This window comes from Neolamprologus multifasciatus, chromosome 18 (genome assembly GCF_963576455.1).
Source record: "Neolamprologus multifasciatus chromosome 18, fNeoMul1.2, whole genome shotgun sequence".
Taxonomy (NCBI): domain Eukaryota; kingdom Metazoa; phylum Chordata; class Actinopteri; order Cichliformes; family Cichlidae; genus Neolamprologus; species Neolamprologus multifasciatus.
This window is the reverse complement of record NC_140456.1, coordinates 13,240,969-13,265,262: the sequence shown is the minus strand read 5'-3', so window position 1 is coordinate 13,265,262 and position 24,294 is coordinate 13,240,969. Positions and strand designations below refer to the sequence as shown.

The 24,294-nt window shown below is 37.8% G+C and overlaps 1 protein-coding gene across 1 annotated transcript in view; it reads right to left on the bottom strand.

Moving 5' to 3' along the window:
• The window catches only part of prkci (protein kinase C, iota), a 43,625-nt gene extending 19,958 nt beyond the window's left edge, over positions 1 to 23,667 (bottom strand). Inside the window, exons 1-5 of the mRNA XM_085141614.1 lie at positions 23,324 to 23,667; positions 6,871 to 6,992; positions 4,075 to 4,164; positions 1,786 to 1,836; positions 408 to 493 (exon numbers count right to left, since the gene is read on the bottom strand). Coding sequence (XP_084997740.1) covers positions 408 to 493; positions 1,786 to 1,836; positions 4,075 to 4,164; positions 6,871 to 6,992; positions 23,324 to 23,406 — 432 coding nt within the window. The 5' untranslated portion in view covers positions 23,407 to 23,667. The remainder of the gene's footprint in view (positions 1 to 407; positions 494 to 1,785; positions 1,837 to 4,074; positions 4,165 to 6,870; positions 6,993 to 23,323) is intronic.
• Between the last annotated feature and the right edge of the window lie 627 nt (positions 23,668 to 24,294).

Sequence of the window (24,294 nt, the reverse complement as noted above, 5' to 3'; positions counted from 1 at the left end):
CTACTTTAAAATCACTGAGGTTTAAAACTTTAGCCATTGCAATATTTAGACACTAATGTAAAAAAAAAAAAACAGAAGGGAAATAAAGGATGTATCAAAAAGAATGACACAATTACATGGAAGATTGCAGTAATTTTAAAATACATGGTTGTGCTCAATGTGCCCCCCTCTGGACACTCGGCATACGTCCATATGATAGTCCAACCCGTCCCATACGTTTGCGAGCATATCTGGAGTCACTGCTGTTGTTATGCTACCTACCAGCAACCACGTGAAACTCACAAAGCCCCTCTAAACAGTGTGTATTTCGATTGTTACTGGTGAACTGTTAGATGATCGAAAACAAAAAAAAACACTTAAAAATAGACATAGCAGTGCAGAGAACTACACAATTCATTACATCTCACCCTGTTGAAGCGTTTGGCCTGAAAGGCGTGACCGCTGGCATAGTAAAGCTTTCTCCAGCGTCGAGCTCCACGGCGATATATCGACTCTGTGGAGGGAGGGGAGGAAAAAAAAAAAAAACATCCAGCTTCACACGTGTGGTTTCTATGCATTTTTAGTGTGATCGGACAAAAATGTAAACTTTCTAAATTCACAACCATATTTGAAACACCACCATCACAACACTTTCTGCAATGTTTTGTGGATTTTCTGTGTAATCTTGTTTGTTGAAAAGTGCTAAAACTGTTTGAGTTAAAGTTTATAAATGTGGTTCGATACTCTCTCTTTGATTTTTAGACAGGTAAAAACATTGAATTAATTTCTGGCATGTTGAGTCAAAGCTGTGAATCAGTCGGCATCTCTTATGACTTTTAACCATCAATGTGTCTTTACTGGCTCTCCTGCATGAAATAAACTTCAGTGAATTTGAACCACATTATTCAGTGTGAATATTCCACTTCTTCACTCTGGAAAAAAGTGGCAGAGCCTCATTATGGCACGTTCTGTGGTAGGACACCTATGAGAGGAACTCTGTCATGTCTCTTGGTGATGAAAAGGAAGGATTTTATGAGTGTATAATCACCTAATCTCACACAGTGACCATGGTAACAGACAAAAATATCATGTAGTGTGAGCCTGACACTGTCTCAAAGCTTCATAGGCAGCCATTGAATCACATTGTTTGTAATGGAGGTGGATGTTTTTCTAAATTATAGAAAAACAGAGTGGCTCTATGGTGTAGCAGTTAACCCATTTGCCTTACATGCGAAGCAGACTGGAAGGAGACACAAACCCAGCCTTAGAGGTCATAAGCTTTCTCCTAGTCCTGAGCCCAAGCTTGTATATATCGGAGGGTTACGGCATCCGGTATAAAATCTAAATCAAATCACCACAGGGATCATTCTGCTTTGGCTGAAAGTATCTTTATACAGTAAGGACATCCCATCTCCTGCACGCATGTATTGCTTTTAATTTTCAGTTATGTAACTGTTGTGCTGTATTTTCACTTGGATAAACCTACAGGCCTTTCACTGTACACCGAGGTTACTCAAACATGACTTCCTGTCCTCAGGAGACAATAATTTGTGCACACATCATATTCAAATGATAATTTATTTTCTGCAACAGTACTTTGTTTCTCTGCTTTTACAAACTTCTGTTTCTCTGCACAGACTCGTTAAGCGTCCTTACTTGGACCCAGACATTCAACAGTCTCCATTACACCACTGTGCCATTTTAAGGTTTCCTTGATGTGTGATAGATTTGAAATACAAGTTAAATGCAGGATTGTTCAGCTGCGAAAAATGAGGTAAAAATAAAGAAAGAAAAGGTTCAACTCACTGTCTTCTCCCGGACAAGGCATGCCAGGTTTCTCTGGTACACAGGGGAACACTGGAAAGAAAAAGGATGACTAACTTTAGACAGTCTTAAAGTCAGACATTTCTATCATCGTCACGGTGAACCTGTAGCAAAAGGAAAACTTTTTTTCAGGTGTGTATGATGTGTATTTGTGTATGATACTACACAAACTGGGAAAAGACAATTTTTATCGAAGTCGACAGCAGAGAGACCGCTCGAGTTAGACTGGGGGCAGCGTGAGTCAGAGACGAGGTGCGGGCTAAAGCCAAAGAGCTCGTTAACAAGCAGACCTGATGGCCCCTCACGGAGCCCTCACTTCCTCTCCTAAACATCCCCCTTCATGTCTCACTCATCCTCTTTCAGTCATCACACTTGAATCTGCTGCACTCTTGACCCGCCACCTCTGATTAGATTAAATCTTTACATTATCCACAGCCCCAGGTTTTATACTCAAACACACACAGCCTGCCAATCAAATCTACCCACATATACAACCATCGCCCCTCAGCCTGGACTCATGAGGTTGTGTCTATGTCAAACAGATTAAGCTTAGACGGTGAACTAGCTGCGGGGCCCATAAACAGTCGTCAGCAGAAGTAATGCTGTTTCACAGTTCAGCGGCAATTTAAACATATGTTTGGATGCCTTTTTGTTGTATGCATTATTTAGCCATCTGTGATCAGACATAAGCAGAAATGAACATGATTACTGATGCATAAAAAGCAAAAAGAAAAGAAAGAAAGAAAACTACAAGCCACCGGACAGATGTTTAGGTTGACTGTTTGTTATGTCGGTTAAAACCGACACTAGTTGCACTAGTAAATTTAATTAACATTATCACTTTACTGTCAAACACGGTCTGCAGTCAGGCAAGCTCTGCTGGACAAACTATATGAAATTTTTTTCTTTATTATGTGCTGCAAAAAATAATAGTTCTCATAGAAATGTGTTGTAGCCATGACTACAGCCTGTTTGATATGGGATTTTTATTGCAGACACATATAATATTTTTTCTTCAGAGATGCACTAAACAGATTTTTCTAACATTTGTTACGTGTTGTTATTTATAAGTCCTTAAAATAGAAAATAGGATCATACACTTTAAAATTAATGTTATTTTATTATCACAACAAGTCATCGATTACTCATTTACGCTCCACCCGACTCTGCTTGCATGCTGGTTGTTTCCAACAGGGAAGGTGGAGATCACAAACTACACAACATCAATACTCATAACATGGTTGATGGGCGTTTCTTCTGTCTCATTTTTACCTTTTACTTTAATTTTCCTTTTACTGGTTGTTACAAATGCCAATCTATCAGCAAATAGATCACATCGGCCGATGTGGTGGGTGGCTGGCTCTTCGAAGATCACCCCACCCAGCTCGAAAATAGGAAAGAATCTCAAACTCAAACACTGAAAATTAACAAATAATGAACACTGCTGCTTGTCAGAAGATGTTTGCAAGGCTTTTTTGTAAAAACGTGGGAGGTTTCTGTGAATTCATATCCAAAGACAACATAACTTGATATGGACCGGATAGTGTGTACTAGATCTTTGGCAAACGAATATTACACAGTAACTTATTGTGCAAAATCACTTTGTCAGTGTCTTTCAAGTCCCATGGTCTATTTTGATGTTTTTATATCTAAATCGTTAAAAACTCTGAAATGCTAAAAAGGAAAAAAAATGATATTGCTTGCAGATAAATGAGTAAAGCAAGGAAATGTTTTTCATTCTGACAAGGAAAAAATCTAAATATATTAGGATCTATTATTGCAGTGAACACAGGCTCACAATAAAAAAAAAAGGTAATTCTGTTCTAATTCTTTTGTCTTGTGCCTAAGGTGTTTGTAATTATAAACTAAAAACAACATTAAGGACTGACGCTTTTCACTCTGTAAAAGCAGGAGAGCCTGATTATGAAGGAGGACATTAACTACTAATAAGTCAAATTGTGGCAGTCTGTGTTGGTACTGGCTGTCAGCCACGATCCAGGCCTGAGGGCTGTTCTACTGTAGCTTAATGACCAGAAATGGAACAACTTTAATGCTGCCAGTTTGGCTTGTTATAAAAAAGCCCAACAGGGAGGTGAGTAGACCACTGGGAAAGCAAAGAGTCAACAATAACAGGCTTTTCTTAGAGTTATTACAGAACTGGTCTGAATTAACACATTTCTAACAGCAGCATACAGGAACACAGGCTGAAAGTGTAGATGTAACCGAAAAAAAGAGAAAAAAAGGACTTGTGTGAAAAGCAGAAAGGCTCACCGTGGATAATGAGCTCCGAGTCTTTGTTGAGTTCATAGAGACGCAGAGCTTCCTCCAGTTCCAGTTGCGACGATACAGTGCAGGGGTCACCTAGCAGCGGAGGAGAGACCAGATGTCATTCACCACATTTACATGAACACAAGAAACCAAAGTTACTGGGAGTAATCACACGTGGGAGGACAAGAGAATATTTTTGCTTCCTTTGCAGTAAAACTACTTGCAGAAAGAAAAACAACATTTATTGAGTTTCAATGAGCTTCCTCTTTAGAAAGAAAGAAAGATTAAAATTACGGTGTAGAGTACATGATGTACACTTTTTGTCCTATGTTTCTAGAATAGATACTAGCAATAGAGATTAGAAACACAGAGACACATAAAGCCAATGTCAATCTCCCGAGCCATCAAAAAGGTTTTTGTAGATTTTGCACATTTAAGTGGATTTCTTTTTCTAATTTTACAAAATAACCCTGCTATAGTCTGTCAGGGAGTAAATCTGGTGTTTTATTAAGAGACAAAAATGTTTATGAAGGGGCAAAAATTAGCACATTTATTGTCTCATCACAATGATCTTGTTTTAATAATTAGTGGAAGCCAAAATTGTTACTGGAATTTAATTAGTTAATAGGTGTGTCTGAAAGCCCCCTCTCCTTTGTTCTTTCAAAAATATCAGCATTTCAGTTTCCAGATGAAAATATTAAAGCCTGCTTAGAAATATAAAAAGGAAACCACGGCATTTAAAATGTGGCCGTAGGAAAATCCACAAAGTGGATGCTAATTTTTTTTTTTATTTTTTTATTTTTTTATTTTTTTTTACACAGAACAACAAGGGAAGCAGCTGCAAAGGACAATTAAGAGGTAGGTAAACTGTATTTCCAGTAAACGGTGCAAAAGTCTGTAAGAGTTAAAGGTGAACGAAACAGCGGGGCAGTTTGACATTTAAAATACAAAAAAATTCAGTCAAATCGTAGGTGTGATACAAAACGCCACACGTGAACTTTTAAGTAAACACTGAAAGTGTGTGGGTGTGAGCAGACGTCGATGATGCCATTTCGAACATTTTTACTTTTAATTGTACATGCCTATTTGTGCAGTGAACAATAATTAAAATGCCACTCAAACACAGATCTAATTACTTCCTCATCATTTACAGGAAAAGTCCAGGGTCACTCGTGAGGAGGCTGGGCAAGGCGACGCTCAATTCTGCTCTTACCGCTCGACCCGACCGATCACCATAAAAAAAAAAAATTAAAAAAATGCTGATAGTATAAATAGCACAGAAATGGAAACTATGACACATTGTGCAAATTTAAAATGATACAAACTGCTGGAGGTGGATGTTGAATTAGTGGGTGGACTGCAGCAACTATTGTGTCAAAGGTAAATGTGACAGTCTGGTTTAATCAGTACAGACAAAGTTTTGGTTTCAGGAAGAGGACAGAAGTGACGCTTTGTTTATCAGGTTTATTATGCGGTTGTTGTTTTTTTTAATGGGTTCATCAGGTTTATTATGTTTCCTGAAAATTTGAACTAATCTGGGCTTTAAAACATAGTGAAGAATTTTCTGCTTTTCAAGTTCATGGACAAAAAGGTGACGTATTAAAATGCTTTGTGATATTGAAAGATTTAATTGTTTAAGCTTATTCAAGCATGTCTTGTACAGTGTATGTAAGGAGCGCCCTTCATATTTATGGCTGCAATTAAAATATTTTCATTACTGCTTCACTGGATTGACAAATGAGTCATTTGTTATAAACACAATTTCCCAAAGCCCAAAATGATTTATTCAGGTTGCTGGCTCTCAACTCTTTATCTCAAAATCAGCCTACTGGTTTATGTGTAATTGTTAAGAAGCCATTTTTGTGTTTAGAAGAAAAGCCACCTACATACAGAAGTCACCTTAACTTCTGAAGCCCACTAGGAGTAACCCTTGGCGTTCTTTTCTGAACTGAGCAGTTTTTATCATATTTCAGGTTGGTCTTGGTGATATATCCAATATACACAATGTATCGCAAGTTTTTCACGTACAATGATAAAAAAGACTATCATAACCATTGAGTATAAAGTGCCATGGCCATATTAAACTGTCTGAAAGTAATTCACTGAGTTTTGAAATTAAGGGTACAAGGGGAGGTTGTTAGATGTCGTTTTTATGGATTAAAGACTTAAACTAACCCAGTACTATATTTTGTTTATAGGAAAACTGAGTGTCCGAAGTTGAGTATTTTTAAAAACACACATCAGCAGCAGGCAGACATACAGACAAACTCCAGGTCTATTCTGTAATTATAGCGACGATGACCTGAGTTCACGGTGTGCACTTTGGGGACAGGAGGAGAGACAGCAAGCACAGAGTACGTAGTAACAACATCAAGCAGCTTTTCTGCCTCACACAGACTAATGACTCCAGTGACTTTACGTGGGTGGCTATCAGTGGAAGCTGATCTGAGTCTAATGAGTTTGAGCAGGCCGACCTTCTCCTGAGTGGAATGATCTGATGGTTCCATCTCCATCTTTCCTATGACACAATGACTTCTGCCAAATAACTCGCTGACAAAGGACTGAATCAGCCTGCATGCATCTAGACTGACAAGACTTATGCAATGGTAATGGAATGCAGTGGTAATGACATATGTGCTGATGTGAGCCTGCGCTCATCATATGCTGCCAAATTCAACCCGTGGCTCCTAAATCATATTTCTATAATGGTTGTTTTTCCATAAGTTAATTTGTGAAAAAGCCCCAGCTTTGATGGCTGTTCACCTTAAGGTGGAGGCAGCAGTCTGATTAGAAACGTACCTTCCTCATCAATCCACTTCATGGTGAAGAGCTGGTCGTTGTCCATGGAGCACATGTCCTTCACCTCCCCATACAAGCCCTCGTACGAGATGGACGGTTCAAAATGTGTGATCATAATGTCCCTGCAGGAAAGAAAAACAAGTATATTATTTAACTTGAAACAATCAGACATACTGGATCAATACCAACACAGAGTCAATATTTGACTTTCCTGCCACTCTAACATTTTCTATTAGACGCATTCACAGCCAATAAAAGTCATTCCACTAGATTAATTTCACTATTAACTATTTAGACCAAGGCCAAATAAATAAAAACAAATACAGCTACAACATATCACTTTCAGGGGTGTGATGTGACCATCATACATTGGTTTCTGAAGTCCTATACTGAAACCCCAAGACTGGCATCTCCATATCTATTATCCTCATCTTTTGAAAGTGGCTGCGACCAACAAAGGGCAGAGCTGACTGTACTGCACTCTCAGTGGTTAATGTCTTTGATAGCCAATGAGTATGTCCTGGATAATCATCTCTGATGCTTAGAATAAAAATTTACACCATAAAATATCAGGAACATAGTGAAGTGAAGCTTGCAAGTTCTTTTTGCAATTATAGTTATCGCCCCCTGGTGGTAATCAAAAAGAATGCAGGTCTAAGGTACTTCTCAGATGCCTTCAAATTTCAGACCCAGAAGTTAGGCCCATATTTTATACAGCCGAGAACCTCTGGAGTTAAAAGCGAATAAAGAAAATGATGAGCCAAAAGCTGTAGTACTTCTAAAGGCCATATGAGGGTGATTACAAAAGTGAGCCAATCACCATGGACTCACATGTTAAAATGCCTAAACTTACAGTATTAGAAAGCATGTCTACAGCCTACACTACATCTGCCCCCCTTCATAAAACTATAACTTATCCATCTGGATACTAAATATATCTGGAAAACAATGTATGATCTGATGTAGAGAATCATTACGTTGCTACTTTGTACAGACAGTGATGCTGAAAACATGCAATGTAATCTTATCTATATCCATCCATAACCAGCACAGTACACTTTTCTGCACTGTTCTGTATTGTTTAAGAAACAAGTTTCATAAGCAGAGAGGAAAAAAAGTTGTGGGTGCAAACCAAGTGCAGACACTATTTATTGCTTATTATATGTACTTATATACCTCTTATTAATTTCCACAAACATACAAATGGCCTCCTTAGTCAACAAATCTGAATGACTAGTGTTTCAAATCTGAATATCAGTACATGCATAGATCCATTCTCTGCAACATGGATACAATATTATGATCCACTTCACAGACATCAAATATTGTTACTAAGGCTGCAGAAGAAAATGTATTGTTATTATTACATAATCTACTGATTACTGTTTGTACAAACGTTTCAGTCCTTTAAATATCACAATGCAGAACAAAAAATGTCTATCATAAACTCCCCAAGGTTCAAGATGACGTTTTGTCTGGCCAGTAATCTAAAATACAGTAATACTCAATTGAAATGTAAGAAAACCTGAAAGATTTGAGAGTGAAAGAAGAAAAGTTTCACATTTTTATTTGATAACTGGCTAATCAAATGATAAATGATTGTAGCAGCACTAGTCATTACTCATAAAAATTTGTTAAACACTCTACTCCTCCAATCTGTCCCCCGCTCTCGCTTATGTCGTCAAACAAAAACTCTGGAGAATGTCAGACTTATGATGGGGAGAAAAGAGGTGAGAGAGCACTTTTTTTTCTCTCTCTCTCTCTCTTTTTTTTTTTTTTTTTTTTTTTATAAACACTGCTGTATGTGAGTCACAGTCTGTCACATTTGTGTGTGCATTCATCTGTACAGCATGAGGGTGTGAGAAAGAGCAAAAACAAGAGCGAGAAAGCCTGCCATGGAGTGAGCGAGACAGCCGCGCACTCAAACAAAATGGCACAGCTGATAGTGGCTGTTCTTGGACCGTGACCGCTGTGGTTTAGGGCTCACTGCCCACCACTGCAGTCCCTTTATGGAAAAGCAGGGAGGCTCAGTCAAGAACAAATATAACTTCTGACAATGCTAGACCTCGCTGATCAAACCTTCATCTCATGTATGATGCTAATTTGGCCTTTAATGTACTGGGAACCTGTCCAGAGAGTAACCCTGCTTCTTGCTTCCAGCTCTCCTGTAACCCTGGAAGGATTGACAGACGATTTGGGCTTCTAATGATTATGAAAACAATATAAATGGCATAAAACAATTATTCTTTTGCATTTTTGGCTACAAAGCTCTTGTTTTTTTTGCACCCTCTTTCATATACATAGATGAGTTTCCACCCCTCCCTTAAAGCTCAAACATCTCCAGACATCTCAAGGAGTCTTAAAACATCCATCTAGATCACTCGGTATGAGTGCCACCCCATAGGGGGAGTTACCCTAAAAAGTAGGCAGAAACAGATAGATGCAAAGATAAAAAATAAAAAATAAAAAAAAAATTAAATGGGTGACAAATTAAAAACAAACCAATTAGCACAAAAAAGTAAACTGGAAAATGTCCTTACAGGATTAGTCACAATGTAAGAGAGGAGAGAGGGGAAACGACTTAGGGGCAAAGCACTATACACATGGTATAGGACGGCCTTTTCCCACTTCCTTTTAAATGAATTTGTTAGACATCTGTCGTCTTATTTGCACAAGTGTCACCACTAGAGGGGACTGTGTGGTCCCATTCAGGCACATCACATTTGGAAAATTAGTCATTAAAGGGATGTAGGTGTTGGATGGTTGTATAGATTTTTCTACCTGCTTAAATGAACAATTTGGATAAAATGCAGGATTTATCTCTTTAACACTGCATGGTGTTGTACCTGTTAAATTAAAAAACATTGGATAAGAACTGCTGAGCAGTTATCCCCATGGAAGCAGTCAGCACTCCACTCATAATTTCATGTTAGCGCAAGGATAGACGTTACCTGCTCCCTGTGTTTACTACACAATAAGATGGGGGTAGAGATGTGAAACACAAGCTTTTACAGGTCTGCAGGTGACAAGAGATCTGATCTCAGGCGGCTACTGGAGCAGGATCAGGAATAAGAGAGAAGAGGGAATGGGCAAAAACAAGGAAAAAGGTCGTGATGTGTAAATGCACTCCCCACCTCCAGCCGAGGACAAAGACCTCTTACTCCCTTTACAGCCTTCATCCCAGCTGGTTCCAGATTTTCATCAACTTGAAAGCTTTTTATCACAATTATAAAATCCCAGTCTTTTAAAGGCAGCTACTACACAAGTTCAAGGACAGACTGAGGTGTGTAGGGTCAATGCAGGTTCAGTCCTCAAAAGGGAACAAACATAATTAATACCAATAATCTGGTGAAAGACATTAACAGGAGGATCTGAAATGATTCGTCAGCGCACAGCTTCCGCACAGCAGGTATTAAACTGTCTGCGAAACCACACATCAAGAATGAATAAAGCAATAATATGCTGACGTCAAGAGACAGTCTGATGCCTTCTTCTCCTTCCCTTCCGCTCTCTATTTTCTCACCCTCTTCCTCCATCCTGCTGGTGTTAATCATTACCAGTGAGAGGAGGGGGAGGAGAAAAAGACTGGAAACAGCACTCCTCAAGTCTGATCTCTCCTCCAGGACCAGCATGGCAGCTCCACTTCCTCCTAAAACCCTGATAACATCAAAGGTTCAACAGTATATGAACACACACACGCACTACAATTCCAACACCGTGACTGTAGATGATCCAAGCGCCGTTTTGATGCCAGCGAGTGACTAACTGAGTCACGTGTGACTGGACCAGAGCTGAGGGTGTTCATTAAATACTGTGCGGCTACGCTGTAGTTAAAGTTTAGCCAAATCTCCAGTGTTTCAAACAACTTCCTCATTAACACAGATACGAGCTCAGCTAAAGACTGCAGCTGATACAGGAAAGAAGTAGAACACAGTGATCAAAAATACACTCACTGGCCACCTCATTAGGTACACCTGCTTCAATGATTGTTAATGTGAATAACTAATCAGCCAGTCACATGGACTGCATCTAGACATGCCACTGAAGTTCAAACTGAGTATTAGAATGGTGAAGAAAGGTGTTTAAGCAATGCTGAATGTGGCATGGTTGCCCAGTTCAAGTCTTTCAGAAACCTACTGAAATCTACTGGGGTATTCCCAAACAACCATCTCTAGGGTTTGTCAAGAATAATCTCAGAAACAAACTATCCATTGAGCAGCAGTTGTCTTGGTGAAAATGTATTGTTGATGATAGTGGTCAGAGGTGGATCACCACACTGCTTATAGGCTATAAGAAAGGCAACAGAAACAACTCAAGTAACTGGCATTCAGATAGGTCTTCTGCAACGAAGGTATGCAAAAGAGCATCTCTTAATGCACAACATGTCAAATCTCAAAGAAGATCGGCTTTAGCAGCAGAAGACCACATCATGTGCCAATCCTATCAGCTAAGAACAGGAAACTGAGGATGAAATTCACAAAGAATCACCAAAATTTGACAACAGAAAAACAGAGTCTGGTGACTCTCAAAACAACATGAAAACAGGGATCCAGCTTGCCTTTTATCAATGGTTCAGATGGTGGTGTAATGGCGTGGAGGATATTTTTGGCACACTTTGGGCATTGCTTGATAGCCCTTTTCCACTAGTACCTAGGCGGATCAGCTCGGAACAGTTCGACTCAGTTTTTAGGGGTTTCCATTATGTGGTAGTACCTTGCCAGGGTTCCAAGTGATCTGAGACGATTCAAAAATGTGATTTCAAGAGAGTACATGCCACCAATTGGCTAGTCAGTGGCATAACTCAAAGAGTTATGAGAATCAAATCCACCATGTTTTAAACCTGGCATTAAGAGAAATGGCTACTCTAAAGCAATTTAGAGTAGCCATTTCTAAAAAAAATTTAAACATTTAAAAAAAAAAACCAAAAAAAAAAAACCACACAGCAGTCCCCAAGTCTGACAAAACGCCACTCAACGGGCACCAGGTATACCATCGCCTTGATGTCCTCCATTATTGTGGCATTCATGCCGCATACAAATGATATCACAGGACTTTCCGCCGTGTGCTACAACAAATCCACACAAATTAGGTTCTATGACCGAAACAGAGTTGAGTGAAGCCGCATTGAGTTGAGACAAGTAGGTGCTAGTGGGAAAGGACTATTTGACACCACAGTCCACCCGAGTATTATTGCTGATCATGTCCATCCCCAGTGTACCCATCTTCTGAAGCCACTTCCGCAGACACAACACACAAAACAAACAAATTTCCCTTGCGCGTGTTATGTATAGTTATTTATGAGTCCCTAACAAGATAACATGACAGCCTAAGAATAATCGTGCTTCATAGTCACAGCAACTCTTGGATTACTTGACATCAATGAGCACAACTCTGCTCAACTGGTTGTTGTGTTTGTTGCGTTCCAAACGTGTTGCCAAGAGTGAAGTTGCAGAGTGGCCTCTGGTGGACAATGCAACATCAACACTCATAACATGATTGATTGATGATTGGGTGTTTCTCCTGTCTTTTCTTATTAACCATCATTTTTCAGTCATTATAAATGCCAATACCAATATATCATGTTTCTGTTACTTGTTTTTAATGTAAAAACAAGTCCTGCTAGAAATACTTTTCCTAGTTGATTTTCCTTTGTCGGATGGCAACACCCTGGAGGGTTTCAAAAGTTTTTATTTTTATTTTAAAGATGCAGGAAAACCTTGTTACCTCTCACATTACAGAATTCTTTGTTTTAAAAATATGATGCAACAAATTAAAAAGACCTCACCTTGGATTCTCAGAGTTTAGACATTTCCAACATTTAAGATATTTTTCACATAAACAGTTAAATATCAGTTAAATAATGAACTAAAGAAAACCAACAGACTTGTGGATAATGAACATGACTGTTATTGAACGGTTTCTCTTTTTTAATCTCACCAGGACTTAAAGTAAGGCCGCACACAGGTAATGTGTTTTCACACATGACACAATGAGCCAAGATCTAACAATCACTCAATTCACAACACGGTCAACAGAAAATTTACAGCATTTTTTTTGAAAATCTATTAAACAGTTTTGGTCATTTTCCCTTTTTGTCCTCATTGAGTCAAACTTTAATTGAAAAACTATTGATTGTTCCAAACCAATAATGACTGTGCTGAACTTAATTGAAAGAGGTTGTTTTTCAAGGCCACCAACGAGGCAGCTGTTTGATGACTGACGTGCTGCTTCTTTTGATTAGGATTCTTCACTTGTAAGTAATTCAGCAAATTCATAACAGAAACCTTCACATGTTAACTAACAGTTTTAAGTTTTAACTTTGCTGTGGAGTTAACTGCATTAGTAATTTTCCCATCTGTCCTGATGTCAGGGCAAAGCACCACAAGAAGATTAAAAGCTAAAACTGGTCAGTTAGGTACATTATTACTTTTTATGTGTAACATAAATAAAGAAACCTATGCTGATTTCAGTTTAGTTTCCACAATTTAAAATACTCAGTTTTGTCTTTATTAGTTTAATTATTGTAATACAGATGGCATTTTTCAAGAATGACATTTCAGATGTCCAAAACAGATATTACACTACAAACATTTCACTTTGTGGAGACAGATGACTAAGTAACATAAAAGACACGCCAGAGTGACAAAAAACAAAACAAAAAAAACCCCACCAAAGCCCAAATGCCCTCAGGCTTTTCAGTTTGACCATACTGACAAAGGACTAAAAATAAAGCAGTTTTACTTTTATTTCTACTTTTTATTACTACTATTGCTTCCACAGAGGAGGTTGTGTTTTAAGTAATATTTGCGTGTTTCACTCTGTCTGTGGGGTGTAGAGTAGGGTCGTGTTAACAATCCATTAAAATTTAGCTTACATCTACCAAAGTCTTCAACGTCAACTTAATGATTTATTGGTCGAAAAGTGACAAAAAGCCTTATAACTATGATTCTCATGAGTGTGGTGTTCATCATCAGCATACAGCACGTACTGTAAAAAGATTTGACCTCTCTTTAAGGTCAACAGAGTGATCTGAAGGCCAAAGTGATAATAATGCTATATAGTTTTTTTTGTTTGTTTTTTTTAAATCTACATATCTAACTGCCATTGTTTCTATTGACAACATACAGCCACAAAGGGAATGCTATATGGGGATTCTAATTGTTATGTTACTTCTGACCTCTGACCTCTTCTTCAAGAGAAACTCAGTTCAAGTTTTCATCAATTGTATTTTATCTTTAAAACTACGCTTAGAATTACTGCTTTTGTTTGTATTGGCAGTTAGCAAATTATATTGTTATATGGGGATTCTAAATATCACACAATTAGTCACATTTGACTTCCAATCTCACTGATCTCTGACTAATTTCACATCTGACTTTATTCAAATTGTCCCAATGAATGAGTGAGCTGCCTTGGCAGAGTAATTCTCATTTATTTATGTTAGTTCTGTTAGCACAACACGTTTCAGCTGCAGTTTTGTTTTTTTTTGTTTTTTTTATTTAAGTTAAATAAAATGGAGTCTCACACCATTTCAATCTTTAGTTTAGTTTCAGTTAATTATAATAACCACACTGCTGTTCTTGTGGTTTGTTTAGGATTGATATGTTTATTGATTAGCATTCAAATATCTCAGTGAAGACAGAACAAAGATTTACCACAAAGCAAGAAAGCATGAGACAAGGCTAATCAAAAGGTATTGGCTGAAGCATTTGCTTATTACGCCAACCCTTTTAACAAAAGATCTTTTAGCATGCAACTCCTGTACACAGGGCTCGAAGCAAATAATAAAATTCAATTCAATTCAATTTCATTTATATAGCGCCAAATCACAACAAATGTCGCCTCAAGGTGCTTCATAGATACAGAGAGAAAAGCCCAACAATCATATGACCCCCTATGAGCAAGCACTTTGGCGACAGTGGGAAGGAAAAACTCCCTTTTAACAGGAAGAAACCTCCGGCAGAACCCGGCTCAGGGAGGGGCGGCCATCTGCTGCGACCGGTTGGGGTGAGAGAAGGCAAACAAAGCAAAAACAAAACAAACAAACAAACAAACAAGAAAAAACACCACCACCTTAGTAAGTAACTACATCAAAGCAAAAGAATCAAGAGGTTTTCTGTTTTTTGTTTTTGTTTTTTTTTTTGCTCTTTTCATTCTTGATATATATATTTTTCTAATACTCTATTTTTAAACATATTTTTAAACAAGGAAAATGAACTACACCTTTTTAAATCACTGTCATAACTATTCCACAGGTTAACTCCTCTAACAGAAACACATCTCTGCTTTATATTTGTCCTTATCTTGTTTTTTTTAAAGAAATCTGTTCCCCTTAAGTCATATTGACTCTCTCTGACTTTGAACAGCTTCTGAGTACTGGGGCAAAGCAAGCTATTTTGTGCTTTATACATTATCTGTGCCATTTTATATTCAACTAAATCATAAAATTTCAGGGTATTCAGATTAATAAACAAAATGTTAGTTGGTTCTATATAGTTTGATTGGTTTATAATTCTTATAGCTCTTTTTTGCAACTTGAAAATAGGAAGTGTTCGTTTTATATGCATTACCCCATATCTCCAGACAGTAAGTCATATATGGAAGCAACAGAGTACAATAGAGTGTGTATAATGATTTTTTGTTCAGGACATGCTTTGTTTTATAGAGAATAGCAATGGTTTTTTGACATTTTTGTTTTCACATGGTTTATATGAGACTTCCAACTCAGCTTATCATCAATTATCACTCCAAGAAATTTATTTTCGTACACTCTTTCAATTTCAATTCCATTAACCCTGATTTTAGATACATTTTTCATTTGTCTAGTGCCAAAAATAATCAATTTTGTTTTCTTTATATTTAATGATAACTTATTTACATCAAACCAGTTTTTTAATATATTTAACTCCTTTTCCGCTGTAGTCAGAAGCTGTTCCAGGTTTTTACCTGAGCAATACAGAGTGGTATCATCAGCAAACAATACACATTTTAACAGTTTGGAAATGCTACATATGTCATTTATGTATAATATAAATAATTTAGGGCCCAGCACAGAGCCCTGAGGAACACCACAAGTTACCTTCAACTGCTTAGATTTTACATTATTGAATTCGACATATTGATATCTGTCATCCAGGTAACTTTTCATCCACTTGTATGCTAACCCTCTTATGCCATATCTCTCTAGTTTATTCATTAATATAGAATGATCAATCGTATCAAACGCCTTTTTTAAGTCTATAAAAACACCAACAGTATATTCCTTATTATCTATAGCATTAGATATCCCTTCTACAAGTTCCATCACTGCCATCGAAGTGGACCTTTTCACTCTAAAGCCATATTGGTTATCACTTAGGAGATTATGCTTCTCAATATATTTATCAAGTCTATTAACAAATAACTTTTCTAAAATTTTTGAGAACTGTGGGAGCAGTGATATTGGCCTATAATTGGTAAACTGACTTCTCTCTCCGTTTTTATGGATTGGAATAACTTTTGCTATTTTCATTTGTGAGGGAAATACACCAGTTTGAAAGGACAGATTACAAATGTATGCGAAAGGTTGCACTATATATTCTATAATACTTTTAACTAATATCATGTCAATACCAAAACAGTCAGTGGACTTTTTATTTTTAAATGTCTTCACAATGTTAATTATTTCTCTATGAGTTACAGCACCAATAAACATGGAGGACACATTCTGAGTAATATGTTTATTTAGGTCGTTATTATTTCTTGACTCTGGAATTTCTTTTGCTAAATTAAAGCCAACATTTACAAAGAAATCATTAAATTCATTTGCAATGTCTTTAGTTTTATCAAGCACAATATCTTTATCTTTTTTAAAATAATCTGGATAATTCTTATTTTTTGAGCCCTTTTTGATTATACTATTTAATATCCTCCATGTTTCTTGTGTGTTACTTCTACTTTGCTCCAATAATTTGTGGTAATATTCTTTCTTACTTGTTCTTATAATATTTACTAATCTATTTTTATATAACTTGTACTTTATTTCAGCATCTTTTGTCCTCTGTTTTATGAATCTCTTATATAGATTATTTTTCTTTTTACATGCATCTTCTATCCCCTTTGTGATCCATGGCTTATTTGATCTGTGATGCTTTCTAGTGATTTTCATTAAAGGACAATGTTTTTCATATAGTGAAATTACAGTTGATAAGAATGCATCATATGCACTATTTGAATCTTCATTTGCAAAAACCTCATTCCAATTGTGTTCCTTTAAGTCCACCTGGAGGGCAGCAATGGCTCCTGTTGTTCTAAGTCGTATCATATCAAATATTTGATTCTTTTGTTTAGTTTTAATCCCAAAATAATTTTGAAAAATTGCAAAAACAGGAAGATGATCGCTTATATCAGTTATAAGAAGTCCACCTACTATTTCATGGTCAATTTTATTTGTGAATATATTATCTATCAATGTAGCTGTATCAATTGTTATTCTACTTGGTTTTATAATTACAGGGAAAAGGGAGTTACTATACATTGTATTTATGAAATCTGTTGTTTTCTGATGTCCATTTGGGTTTAGCAAATCTATATTAAAATCACCACAAATTATTTGCACTTTTTTATCATTTAGGTTGCTAAACATAGCAGCAAGTTTTTCATTGAATGTCTCAAGGCATGAACCTGGTGTCCTATAGATGCAACTTATAATTATATTGTTAGCTTTTTCAACATGGATTTCAACAGTGACACATTCCAATACGTTATCTATGGTGCTTGACATACATTCAATCAGACTACATTTCAAAACTTTATCTACATATAAGGCAACACCGCCTCCTTTTTTATTCACCCTGTTCATTGTAAATAATTCGTATCCTTCCAGTCCCATTTCACTAATTTTCTCATTATCGAGCCATGTTTCTGATATTGCAATTATATTAAACTTTTTTAACTTACTTAAACATTCTGTAATTTTAGAAAATTTTTTATACAGGCTTCTACTATTGAAATGTATGACCGACAATGCATTTGCCATTTTAATATTCATATTGAATTGGTCATCCGTATAGTACTCACAAGTATTATTGGTGTTATTGTAGAAGTGGGTATCTGGGTCAATGTTACTTTCAGGGTCATGCATGTTGTGCTCTGCATAGTTAAACGTTTTGAAGTTCGTTTTCTCAGCGTGTGTGGCAAAATAACCACCTTGACAGTCCTTTTCATAATCAAATTCTTCCTCTTCAATATCTCTGAATGGAAACCTATAATCTGTGTCCAAACTTGTCATTTATGTGTTTTTGTTTTTGTTGTTGTTTTTTGAGCCGTAAGGCCAGAAACACTTTCCATACCCATTGTTCATTATCCAATCGTCACTTTTCCAATAGATTCCAGAGCAGATTCCTGATTATTGTTTGTGCACTGTGTGAGACTAAAACAAAAGACACACTGCAGTTTCCACTTCTCTGAGTGATTTTACACATAAAAACGGCCACAGCACACCCTTTTGCCAAATTACACCCTTTTTTCCTGGGTGTAAAAATATTCTGATACCTGCCAAACAGGTTTTGTTCAATGAATGGGCAAAATAAAAATGCATAGACTTCTGTTATGTCTGGCATTTCAGACTCTTTTCCTTAAGTATATGCTAATTTATCATGTTTACGGGAATAGTGGCTCTTCAAAGACTCCACCCCATTAACAGAGATTAGAGAGTAGGTCAGTCTGGTTCAAAACATTTACTCCATTTGTGTGAAATACATGTTACGAGACAAATAACACAGTAAAGAAGTAAAGTAAAGTAAATTTAGTGACCTGTCTGAAAAAGAAGCCGTGCTATAGGATTCCTTCGAGTGGTGGAAGATTTGTGTTATGAGCAACTAGGAGCTCGTCGCTCGTGAGGAACAAGGAGGAAACAGCATTCCACACGAGTCTGGCATTCCTATGCCCTGTTCTACGGCACGGCTAAATTAAGGGAGTAGGAGGAGGAGGGGGTGATAGCTGTGATTAGGACTCTGCAGTCCCAACTGCCCAGCATGAAGTTATTCATCACTGATGAGCAATCAAGCATGGAGGAGGGTCCTATGAGGGCTGCCACAGACCCTAGAACCATTCATCTCACACTCAGCGCTACCACATCCAAGTTTACATGACCCACATATACACGCACAGCAAAGCTTTTCATGAAAACACAGACAGATGCTAATCTCCAACATAAAGCTCACATACGCACTAAAGAAAAGACAATTCGTGTAATGAAGCCATGCAAAATTTTAACCAAAACAGCCCCCCACCCCCAAAACAAACAAATAATTCCCTGATTCCTCCCAGTCCATCCTCCCAGTCAGGTCTGGCCTTTGCTGGTGTTGACCGCAGGATGCTGTGGTCTCCAGGCAACATAGCTCACCTGCAGAGCTAAACAGGGAGTGTCACTCTGTGCAATAAAACAACAGCAGCCAAACACACTCCTGCTGATCTCAGAGACAAGATTACGCTTAACACCTATATGCAATACATGAGCCATAGCTACACACAACATAGACCTTACAATGCAGGAATCGCACACATTTATCTGAGAATCAGATACAGTGGAGGAGCATTCTGGTAGATAGATGGGCGTTTAGGTGGGTGGCTTTGCGGTTGAGTTCTTGAGGGGCTTTCAGACCAAAAATAACGAGAAAAGGGAAGAACTGCTTGCCATATTTTTAACAAAGCCGGGCCTTCGAGCAGGGATGCAGATGGCAGAGTCTTTGAAAAAGAAGAGCAAATCCTTTCAAAAGAGGAAAATAACTCAACTGCTCCATCAGGCCTGTGTAATCCTAGTTTCCTGCCAAACAACATGCCTTACACAGGAATCCTGAAGTTAATCTGGCACACAGGAAACCTTGTGTTAGTTTGTGTCGGCAAATCTTCAAACAATTTTCCTGGCAAAAGAGTGCAGTGAATTTAAAAAAAACTGAGGTTTTTGTTAAGAAGACAAGCTAAAAGTATACAAGGTTTACACATTTTAAGCTATGGGTTATCTTTTTTCTTACAGAAAGGCAAGCAAAAATAATGTTAAATTTGTGCTTCAATACACAACCAAGATAAGCTGAATCATTAAAACAAGAGCAAAGAGGAAAACATCAGATGGCTGCCCTCCAAACCCAGCACAAACAAAAAAAGAAAAATCTAGAGAAAAAAAAAAAAAGAAATAGACAAGCACTAGGTTAAAAGCTAAAAACACAGAAAAATCTCCTGCCAAGTCACGTTTTAAAGAGGTCCGTTACCACACTAAGGACCACTTATTTTTAATTATTTATAGCGATATAAAGACACTGTTTTGTTAGAATTTGTAAACCATTTCTGCTTAATTTATGCATTTTAGTGCTTTTTTTTTATCTATAGCTTTCAAACATTCAAAGTGTTTTAATAAGGTGTTTACCTGTGCTGTGGCATTTAAAGCCTACTGAAAAGATGGAAAGCCATCTTTCCATAGTCACCCCTCGCATTCTTCTGCAGGTACACTGAGATGTTCTTGAATCAGCTGAGAGAAACTCCAGAGTGTAATGGGCCACATCAAATAGGACATCCCCAAACCATCTCACCTGGAAGGCAACTATTTTTAACTCCTGTTGAAGGTACCTTCAACAGTAGGAACTTTAGCTCATTTTTACAGCAACTAGACCTGTTATGCTATGTTATGTTATGCTGGGGAATCCTGGGTTCATGATTTATCTTGGTCTACACCACACATGCACATATCCCCCGTTAGGAGTCACTTTTCCCCAGATCTCTCCATACTCAATTGTGTATGTCTTTTTGTCTGACTCTTCTATCATACGGGAGAGCAGTAAAAAAAAACCCCTCTAAAACAAGAGCCCACTCATCCAGCTGAGCCCCTGGGACCCTCTGCCACCGTAAGAAACAGACTATAAAATAAAAGCATCGCCATCAGTTGCTGGTCATATGGTCAGTGCGTTTGCAGCCTGAATGAGAGAAAAATAAAGACACGTTGGTGACTGCTACAGGCTGACACCAATCTGCTGCTGGCACTGACTGACAGCAAACATGCAAACAGTGAAGAACAGACCCAGAAAACACCCCACACTAAGAGCAGATAAGAGAGTAAGCTCATTGATAAAGTCACGGAGGTGGGCGTTTTATAGCATATGACTTCATATATAATGATTTTACCCCGGATATGGAATTAATCTGTGAAATCAGCTGTTGTAGTGTTTGAACAACCTGCTAAGTCTTAACGCTTTTATGTCACATGAAAGAGGCTCTTGTTTTCAAGCAGCCACACTGCCACCGTCTATTTTCATTTCGGATTAATTAGCTGTAATCGGTTCAGTCAGAATTAATGGAATTGTGTCAGTACCAATGTCACGAATTTACGGGAAAATGCCAGTCACAATGCCCAAAACCCAAGAGGGTGATCTGAAGTTAAAAAAAATAAAATAAAATCAGTGCCTCCCACCTCACCCCCTCAGAAGAAGCTGCTCTTTTGTTTCTCAAACAAAAATGTGAACAGATTAAATGACATCATTTAAAATTTTATCTTCATATTATGAAAGTTTTCCAAGTTACATGGTGTTTAAGTCCACAGGGGAAAATGTTGAAAATTTATTCTCTACAAAAAGCTCCATTCCCCATCTCTGGTCTTTTGTCACAGGAAGTATTGCTGTTCTCAACGTCCATATGTCACACTGTGCAATGATTCATACAATAAGGTGTATAAAGATGTTTTGTTGTGGCCTTATAAAAACAGTCGGTAAACAGCTTCGACATGGTACTATTGCCTAATCTACTATATTGATTTGGTGCATTACTAGCTCTAACATCTTTCATTCTTAACTTCTGCAGCGAAAGAAAACAACTCAGATGACATCCTGGCTTAATGCATCCCGATAGCAGAATCATGAGACCATTACACTGCAATCTCTCTTTGGCAGCATAGCTGAGATTCCTCAGCCGTCGCGTCAGAAATATTTCACATGCCTCTCTCTGCGAGATGCCACCCAATAATCAACACACATAACAGAGGTACTGAGGTACTGAGGTGTGTCACACGGGTATGGCTGAGATGACTTGCACTACACGCTTTTCAAGTCTTGACTTATCTCCAATCTCTTGACTCCATCAAACAGAGGCAAAGTATAATTGAAACAACCGAGTAATCAATTATTTCTATCATGACAATCAACTGTGAAACTAAATGCTTATTTAGCATGACAGAAACTCAAAGACAATGCCGTCCACCTGGATATGTCATACATTAATGGACAATATGTAGATATGTATTGTTCAGGTCTTGTACTGAAGTCTGTTTGCTAACTGACTTGGTTTAGGCTTTCTTTTATGTAAATATTAGATCATCCGGGGTTTTCCTCTATAGAAAACACGTTGGCGCCTATCAGAGCGCTTCTGACATTCCACAAAGGAAAATCACCGAAACTTTGATAAGAATACGTTCAAACAGCATCTTTGCACTAAGCTTAAAATTTATTTTTGTTCAGCAAGTGGCCACAAATAGAAATAAAATGCTGGAAAGTTCAATAACAGTCTCTTTACCCCTTTTTGAGCCAGGCAAAACCCTGCTATGTTACAGTTCTGGCTACAGTGTGAACATCAAAAGTTGATAAACTGCTCCTAAACTAGTCAGAAACATTTATGATGGTTGCTGCTGTTTTTGAGGAAGCGGAATTGTAAACCAAGAGACTTCCCACTGCCAGCTCGTGTGTCCTTTACTGTATGTGACACAGTTAGAACCTGATTACAGCTTGATACTTTTTTGAAACAAAATAAAAAACAAATCTTTAGATTTAATTACTTTTATTTATAATGAGCTCATCATATAAAAGTGGTACATGTTTTCGTTGTTGTAACTAATATCACGTAAGTACTGGATAACAGAGGTTGAAAATAATAGGTCTACATTACATTGCCTAACTGGAAAGGCATGAACATCACTACTTAATTTGAATTTTCAAAGCTCCTCAGTTATTGTGAAAGCTCAACAATTATTAGGATTTCCTGCTATCACATTGTGCCTCCCTAAGTGACACAAAAGCGGTATTTTAGGACATGTTGTGCTGCCAGAGATAGGACAAAATAAATGTAAAGACGATCAATAACAAGACGCCAAATCCTTATCAACTTAGATAGCAACTGTTAGCCCGCTGCTGAGAGACTAGCTCCAAAGCTTTCAAGCTGAGACAGATTTAACTAATTTAAACCACATGACAACTTCGCCGTGTAGCTGAAAAATTTCTCAGATACCACCGAGACTGACTTTTCGCAGGCGGAGCGCCTGGACAGTGTCACCTGTCCGCCTGCCCAAGTTTACCAAAACCCGGTGGTTCCCAACATTAGCCAGCCGTTAGCTGACTGAGCTAGTGTTAGCCAGCTTATTAGCCGTCTTTCCAACTGGTGCTAGTAAGTTATTCCCAATTGGATATATTAAATACTAAAAGACATGGTTATTTCTTACCCTTTGTAGTAAGCTTTCACCCGGACTTGGTGGGAATTCTCGCCGGGGTGGGACATGGTGCCATCCCGCAACGTCGGCATCATAAGCTCAGCCGTGGACAGTCCGACTCAACGATATCGTCCTTCCTATCTACCTTGCTTCCTACTTTGGCCCGGTACCACGCCCTAAACTGTTAATTTTTACAGTCCGTCGACAAACCAAATGAATAACGAAGCAAGTGATGCCAAAAGCTGAGTATTTGCCCTTCTTTAGACAAACAAAAATAACAGGTAAAGTATAGAAAAACTTGCGGGGTCCGCCAAACAACTCCCCACTGCAAAGGCCTAACCACGGGCCAGTCCATTATCGGAATGTAACAGGGGGAGCGTATAACTTGGTATATTCGTTCCATCCTGAATTGTATCTTGTTAAAACACAAAAACACACAATTTCACATTGATTTATTATTTATCGAGTATAACAAACCAGCGGGATACGGTCAAAAACTCTGAAACGTCAAATATAACTTTTGGCATCACTGGACTGTACCAACTCAGGCCTTTTATCTAGGTAAGTGCTGCATTCGTGTTCAAACATTTAAGCTCGGAAAGGAAAGACCCTCGAGACATGTCGCGCATTCAAGCGCATTGGTTTGGAAAGAACAACAAAAAAAATTTTATCTAAAAAAAGATAAAAATCTAATTTTAGAAACGAGTTAGCTGCTGTGATAAAAGGAAGGGGGGAGGTTAAAATAACGTGAAATGCTTTGTCTTCTTTTAAATATAGAATATTCTTTTTAATTCAACTTAGATGTTTACTATATTTACAAACAGACTGAGGACAATTATTGGGGGGAGGGTTGTTTTTTTTTTTTTGTATTTTCTTTCAAAGTTGTTCCTCATAATCTATGTATAAGGGCATGTATGAGGTATGCAGTAGGAGTGACAGATGAGTTCAAGGTTAGGATTGTCAAGACCCGGTCCATGCGCTCT